Source organism: Ornithodoros turicata, chromosome 2 (assembly GCF_037126465.1).
Source record: "Ornithodoros turicata isolate Travis chromosome 2, ASM3712646v1, whole genome shotgun sequence".
NCBI lineage: Eukaryota > Metazoa > Arthropoda > Arachnida > Ixodida > Argasidae > Ornithodoros > Ornithodoros turicata.
The window spans coordinates 49,169,736-49,177,798 of record NC_088202.1 but is presented as its reverse complement, the minus strand read 5'-3'; the positions used below and the strand labels follow the sequence as shown (position 1 = coordinate 49,177,798).

General features: G+C 43.0%; 1 protein-coding gene across 1 annotated transcript; it reads left to right on the top strand.

Moving 5' to 3' along the window:
• Positions 1-3,889: 3,889 nt before the first annotated feature.
• Positions 3,890-7,845, top strand: LOC135384612 (uncharacterized). The gene is made up of 3 exons (XM_064613810.1): positions 3,890-3,984; positions 4,686-4,809; positions 6,808-7,845. The coding sequence occupies exons 1-3, from the start codon at positions 3,890-3,892 to the stop codon at positions 7,843-7,845; spliced, it is 1,257 nt and encodes a 418-aa protein (XP_064469880.1).
• The last annotated feature ends 218 nt before the right edge of the window (positions 7,846-8,063 follow it).

Here is an 8,063-nt window from a genome sequence, read left to right as displayed (position 1 = left end):
CCTCCCGTGCCGTAGTGAATGGGATGATGACCTTCCGCGCGGAGACTGGGAGGTGACACAGGTTTTGAGTTCTGTCACCGCCAGTGCAGTCTTAGGTTTCACAGCGTCACCAGATACATGTTCGCACAGTTCCCTTTGAAGTGCCCCAATTTTTGTAGTAATGTGTTATTTTACTTGAAGTATGAAAATTGTTTATCGCCGTGCCGTTATGCTGTTTCTTGTTTTGCTAACAGTGTAGCTTAGTACGATGCCCACATGTGCCTGTTAAGTAATGTCATAAACATAAGCAAGTATGCCCAGGACAGGACTAACGTCATTGAAAAATAATTCACGGCTAATGTGTTACGTGGCTAAAGGGCTGCTTTGAAATTAATCAGCGTCGGTATAACTGTCCTTGAGCATTTTAGTAAACATAGTGTTCCTTTTCTATGTGTTTTAGATTTTTTTATGAAAGAAACAGAGTGGTGCTGATGTCATTTTGGCAGGTTTGCTATGCGGCCAGACAGACATCCTGTATGGATGTCCACAACTATGCTGGATGGCGAATTAACTAAATTAATTTCTGAAAAATGTGAGATGATAGAATTTGTGCTGACTATTATTTAAGTACATTGTCCTTGACACTGTTGAATACCCTCAGAGAGAGTAAATTCCAACTTTACTTAATGAATTTTAGCGATTTAGTTGTCTAGGAGTTACTAACACTACCTGATGTCTGCCTGACAGCGTAGCTTGACTGCACAGATGGCAACTTAGTTTCCTTCACAGCTGATTTATAAAGAAGCAGCATGAACAAGGAACGTGCAATACGTTGCACATGTTACACACTCGTGCACTTCACAGCTGTGAATGAACGTTCGCTCTATGCGATTAGAGAAAGTCATCGTGATGCAAATCACCATTTTGTAGACAAGAAAATATTTCACTTTTTCTGAAGTTGAGGTTTGTTCTTTGAAATCGCTGTTGCAAGTTGAAAGTAGTCATTACAAAAGGCTCCTCTGTTGAATCAGCTTAAGTCTCCGTTTTGTATTCAATTTTGCATGCACACAGAGCATAAATGTTGAAATAACCTTTAGGAATATTGACAATAATGACTTATGCTAAAGCACCACACAAAATGCACCAGCAAAAAACAAAAAAAGAACACTCAAACATCCGCAGTAACGCTTGGTTGCCATACTTAACAATACCGCAAAGTATCCCCAAAACAACTGATGCACCACTACGCATCATCGGGACATCCTAAGTGAACTTGTTGCCAGGGTGGCCTGACCAGAAAGGGTATTATGTAGATTGATGAGCAGTAGCATACACCAATGATCACACAAGCATGGCTGTGTTTAATTTTTAGCTACATGATCTCTAAACTGGGGAGTTCTGCGGATAATAGAAGCTTAAAGGCAATTTCAGACATCCAGCAGGATACTTCCGCCCCGCCTTTTGTCCCTGTCATCAAGAAAAAAACTTTCGCGATATCTGCAGAGGGTGGCCATGGTTATGCTCACATGCTCAGTGTTCTACATCGCCCTTTATTAGCAGTAAAGCTGTTGTATAGAGTGGACGCAAGGCTGAACAATATCCAAATTGAGGGCATTCCTTGACTTCAAGGAAACGTGACAGTGGATGAGACAAGTGTTAGTTGGAAGTCTTGTGTACTTTGTTTTCTGTATGTTGTTCGACTACCCCCAGCATGAAGAAATATCATATTGTCTCACACTTTTCATTGCTGTTTTCCAAGCCATAAATATGTGTAGAAAAACTACTTCCCATATAGTTGAAGCTCAACTTCTTTGTAGGCTCTGAGACCTGCACAAGTGAGGAGACATGGCAGCAGCTGACACATGATGCAGATATATTTGAGAAATCATAACATATATGCCTCTTGAAAGGCAGACACCTTGAATGCATTATGATCCTGTCTATGACTGACAGGCACAGAAATCAGTTATGAAAATGATCCTGTGGCACAACAAGCAACGCTGCAGGCTATTGAAAATCTTGGTCAACGCGTGCGAGCTGATCCATCATCAAAGGAAAAGCTGCCAAACATTGGCGGAAACTGTGGCTTTTCTAGCACAAACTATCAACGACTCAGGTTACACTGTAAAACTTGCTCGCAGGTCACTCGTACCTCATTTGTCTGCCCACACTGTCATAGTAATGTACGTTATGCGAAGCGTTACAAAGAGCATGTAGCTGCTTGTCGTTCAATGTCAGCTGCTTCTACTTGGGTTATGCCAGCTGAAGCTAGCCGCTACGACGCAGATTCTCCTCCAGGTCCTCTTGAGGCTGATAGTGAGCAACACACCTTCTAGCTCCATTAACTGTCGTACACATCGTGATAATGCTGAGGCACCTGTTTACGATCTCTGCAGGACACTGGAAGGCCAGCACCGTACATCAAAGAACGCCGTAGATGCAATAGCTGAGTCTGTGTCCAACATTTTGACCAAACACAACATTCCTTGTGGCTTACCATCGCTACCCAGTGAGAGGCACAGAAAGTCCGAGTATATTAAACGCGGAATGTTCCTCCTGAAGAGGTTGCTTTGCCTGATGGGAAGAAGGCATATTACGTTCCTATAAAACGTCTCATTGGAAATTTATTGAAGCATCCCGATGTGTATGATTGGCTGTCTAATGATGGTAAGAGTAATCCAACCAAAGACATACTGCGAGATTTTCATGACGGCCTGCGTGTTAAGTCGCACCCAGCTTTTGTTGACAAGCAACAGAATTCCATAAAGTGATTATCTACTGCGATGACATCGAGGTTGCAAACTCTTTAGGAATGAAGAGAGGAAATAGGGGGAAGCTATCTGTGTTCTATATTCTTTTTGTGGACATGCCTGCTCTTGTGCGCTCTCAGGTATGCAACATTTTTTGTTGGGTTTGCGTTATTTCAAGAGCAAGAGCCACGTGACCTCATACAGGAGAACCAACATATATCGTGCCTTGTGTTGCTCTGTCAAATTGTGCAGGCATGCTCATCCCGAGTATTGGATGTTGATTGCTTGTGCGACCTGGAGACTCTAATTGCTGAGCACAACAATATGTATCTTCAGTGTTACGGTGGGACTAATCTCATTCCGAAAATGCGCATGCTAATACAATTGGTAAAGCAAGTAAAGCAATTCGGCCTACTGAAGCACCATTCGACCATGGGCTGCGAAACGAAAAATTCTCTATCGAAATCTAGGAAGTACTTCAACTATAAAAATCTACCACGTTCTGTCAGTGAACTGTACCAAGTGCACCCATCTGTGAGTCTTTGGAATGGTTCTGCGGTTCTGGAGCACCAAAGAGAAACTACTGTATGAAGCATGTGGACCAGAGTGCAGTTGTGTGCTCTGTCGACGAGAGATTGGTTTCAGCATGTATACCAGGTCGACTTTTTGTTTCAGAAGTCTCGTTTACGCTTTCCACTGTCGTCAACAATGTTGATGTTACAGAGGGAGATGTGCTTATGTCTAGTGGCCGCACACAAGAACCTGAGTTTGTTAAAGTAATACAGATAGTATGCAGAGATGCAGATAAGTATCTGCTCACAAAGATGATGGTGCAGAAGGAATTTAAGCAGAAGATTAATGCACTTATTCTTCAGGGAACAGATCATGAACTGATTTTCATCCCCGATGAGCTTTTGTGTCCGAGGCCATGCTTCATCTACAGCACCACTGAAGGAATAATTTGTGTACCACTTTGCTTGCATTTTGTAACATAGTTATTTATATCTGCATTGTAAAGGACCAGTCTCACATTTCATAAACATGAACCTACTGCGTATATATATCACATTTGCTTTCTTAACCTTGAAAAAAAAAGTATATTCGGAGCTAACTTCCCTCCCAGATATTGGTAGCAATTCCAGCTGCCACGGTTTCCGGCTATGGTACAACCCCTCCTGGACGGAGAGTGCCTCAAGGATTATATGCAGAATATGTTGCAACACCAACTTCAGGATGAGCTTGTTGACTTCTTAGAGTAAGTATACTTGACCCCTAAAAAGACCTTGAATTTGTAATCTGCATTATGGCATTTTTAGTGCTCTCTGTCAGATTGCAAAGGTAGAGAAGCACTACAGATTGTAAGCCGTCAATTTTTTTCCTTGTGTTTCCTTTCGCCTGCCATTGGTAAGCTTCACTGACATCGCAGTGTCGTCTATGTGTACACAATGTATGTGATTTATAATGAGAAAAGCAAAGAGAAGCAAAATTACCAGACCACATGCAATATTACCAGACCAAAAATGGTTACCACTGAAGAGTAATGGTGATGCTTTTCTAAATAGTGAAAATCAGCTTGTCGTCAATGATGAGGCATGGCAGCTACGAGCACAGTACAAATCAATTGGACAAAGCCTGTCGAAATCTTACCCATCCATGACCTGGCTTAATGTAAAGCCTGGCTCAAAAGCAGAAAGAAACGCAAAGCATTGTTGGGTGAGTGATTGTGCATAATTCCATGCCTATCAGCTGATGTCTGCTGATTGAAGTCTGAAGTCTGCAACATTTTGAAACATGTACTAGTCAACATGGTGGTAATTTTATGTATGATAATTGATAACTATGACGCTTGATCTGTATGTCAGCAAAATATCACTTTTATTTACACCATATTGATTAGTCTGTTTTTCTTCAGAGTGTGTTTATGCAGCGGCTGCCACTGAACTGTAAAACTTGCAGACTGACAGCCAGGCGAAAGCAGTTCCTCACAAACAACACCTTGTGTGCTACACAACAGAATGATGAAACTGTCATTATTATAGAACAAGCACTGACCTCTGATGAGGCACTGCTTGAACTGAACGTGAGTATATGATAACCACGAGTTCTACTTAAATTTATGCTTACAGCGTGGAGCTTCTAAATAATGTAACATTTTACACTGGTGTGCAATCTAGCTTTTTATGTCATAAATTTGTCACTTGAAGGGATGAGAGTAGAATTGCATTTCAGGCTAACATCTCTGTTCTTTTTCAGTAGCGCACATAAAAAAAAAAAAGAACAGGATGATACCACCATGTGCCTGCCGAGCTTTTTTTTTCGCTTGTTGCAGTTGAGGTTATTGTTACTCGCAAAGTGTGATGTGCCACTGTGCATGGTAATACAGTAGGCTTTCATACATTCAAACCCTGATAATTCCCGAAATAGCTATTCATGTCCAGTGCTGGTACGGCGACGTTTGAGCACTTATAAACACATACACTACGTGCAGACAAAGAGCTTCGGCTACTTATTCTCCGTGTAATATACTAATCTGGTCAACCGCATCCTTCTGTTCTTTATATACTTTGTGTTTTTTTTTTATATTTACAGAATTTTATCAATAAGCACTGTTAACAGCACAGGTGTAGTCTTTGGAATAAAGTTATGCAGCACGGCGGACATTCTCTGGAAGAAAGCATAAAACGACAAGCTGTCTAATTACCTAAAATTCATTAAGTCCCTAATTAGGGGATTATGTGCAAAAGTGAGATAGCACAATGAGATACTATCCTAGTTGAAAGACTAGATGGAATAGACTACATTGTTCTTAGTCTATTTTTCAACTCTGCAAGCTTTGCTGAATTTGTAAATCCTTCCTGCATTTTTGAGAAAACAAAATAACATTGATCAACTCGTTGACTTCAGTTTTTGCAGGCCATAGCTAACTTACATCATCACGCGATCAACATCAGCACGTCACGTATGCAGCAGCTGCTGCAGGTATCATATGAAGTTAGGAAACTTGAGTATCCGGAGAAACTGCCATCGAAATTTTTACTTGAAGATGTGGTATGCATATGATAACTTTCCTATGCTGTGTTAAGTTCCACGCTTATTGCCGCACATCACTGCAATAATGCTGAGTGCACCTCCCGGAACTAAATATTCCTCTAGCTCTGGAAGCTGAGCTACGGTTTGAATCTCAAATGGAACAAATGGTGGAGGAACTCAATCACGTACGCCATGTATTCACTTCTTCACTTTTTTACATGGCGGGAGTATCTTTGTACACATAGACAGACACCTTCGCTCAAAGAAGTATAAATCTGCGCTGATAGAAAATGTAGGTTTATAATTCAAGAGCCTGTAAAAATACTGATCTGAGGGGTATTGTCTCCTTAGAACTTCATTTCCATACCGGGTGGTCTGAAGGCATTTGTTAACCAAATCCAATTAACTATAGCTTCCTTTTCTCATGAAAAAAAAAAGAGTAGCACTGCAACTCTTGCAGACACTGAGTTGGCATTAGAGCTGCAATTGATGGAATGAAGCACCCTCGTTTAATGAATTTTGTGTGTTTGTGTGTGCACTGAACAGGATTATTCTTATGAGAAAGCAACGACTGCTGCTTGGATAGCAGTGCTCACAGATGGCTTATAAGGCAAACAATCTCTGAGATATTCCATCAACATAATCTGTGTAGTAGTCTCCATTAACTTTTCCATTAGGCTTTTCTAAAAAAAATGAAATAGCAGAATGTAGACAGGTATAATTGTCCAGAAAACCGGAAAGAAGTATGAAAACCGCATCTACGTGTCTTTCATTGTTTTCTCATAAAAATTCTGTTCAGAATAAGACATTCTGTAGAGCGACCAAACAGTAATGTAGTAATGTTTTTGCCCACCTTTCCCTTAGGAACGGTAGTGCCCCCGGTTTCTACGGCCTTTCCAAGGTCCACAAACCTGGTGTCCCACTACGTCCTATTGTGGACTTCAGATCGTCTCCCCTCCGTGCTCTGTCGGGTTCCCTGCACGAACTCCTCTCTCCACTAACCGGAAGAACATCGACCTTTGTACGCAACTCCAACCATTTCGTGTAGCTGGTTTCGCCACTGACTGTCGCCGACGAGTGCTGCTCGTTTGACGTCGTATCTCTCTTCACGAACGTTCCCGTCCCGCTGGCAGTCTCTGCTGCCAGACGTGCACTTGAGACGGATAACGACCTCAGCTCAAGGACCAAACTGAGCATCGACGAACTCTTCCGGCTACTTGATTTCTGCCTCAACGGCACGTACTTCGCCTTCGGAGGAGAATATTACAAGCAAACCACCGGGACGGCGATGGGTGCCCCAGTCTCCGTCATAGCGGCAAACTTGGTAATGGAATGCATCGAGGAAAGAGCATTACAATCTTCACCCAATCACCCCAAGGTATTCCTACGCAACGTGGACGATTGCTTCTGCATCCTCAAGAAATCAGACGTGGATGCCTTCTTGACACACGTCAACAGCGTCGAGCCGTCCACACAATTCACTGTTGAACGTGAAACAGACAACCGCCTGCCCTTTCTCGACGTGCTCGTCACACGGCATGAGAACAACCTGGAGTTCACTGTCTACAGAAAGCTAACACACACCGGACGACACCTGCCATCTGACTTCAACCACCCCTCGTGTCACAAGGCGGCGGTTGTCTCTTTCCTCCTGTCGTGGGCCAGAAACATCTGCTCCACAGAAGGCGGCAGAAAGAAGGAAGAGAGGGTAGTCATGGCTGGTCTGCTGAGAAACGGCTACAAGCAAAACTTTATTCAAAGAATCTCGCGTTGCAAGCCGGATGACCGACCACGTGCGGCAGATACTACTGTACATCGAGTGAAGCGTATTAGTATCCCCTATGTGAGAGGCATCAGCGAAGCCTTGGTACGTGTGCTCGCCAAGGAAGGGATACGCGTGGCCCATAAACCAGTGTCGACGCTCGGACACCTGATACCGCGGCAGACAGATTGCCGCCCTAAAGAAAAGGCACAAGGTCTTATCTACAAAATTCCCTGTTCTCAGTGCCTGGCATCGTACATTGGGGAAACAAAGAACTTCACCCAAAGACTGCAACAACACAAAAAACGACGTTCGCAAGTGTGACCTGGAACGCAGCGCGCTTGCTGAGCACTGCCAAGTGAAGGACCACATAATCGACTTTGACATGTCCAGCTTATCGACTTTGAGAGTGATTTCGCGAGAAGGCTCCTAGTTGAGTCGTGGGATATCCAGTCGATCCCTGGAAACCAGAACCTGTCCTTGGGGATTTTACCAAGCATATACGTCAACGCACTACGTCACCTGAACTCCAAAACAATTAA

Excerpts from the sequence above, each read along its gene's own strand:
- LOC135384612 (XM_064613810.1), top strand. The coding sequence starts at position 3,890 with ATGGTACAACCCCTCCTGGACGGAGAGTGCCTCAAGGATTATATGCAG. Across the intron at positions 3,985-4,685 it reads GAGCTTGTTGACTTCTTAGA|ACTGACAGCCAGGCGAAAGC; the intron begins GTAAGTATACTT and ends TAAAACTTGCAG. Across the intron at positions 4,810-6,807 it reads AGGCACTGCTTGAACTGAAC|CTGGTTTCGCCACTGACTGT; the intron begins GTGAGTATATGA and ends CATTTCGTGTAG.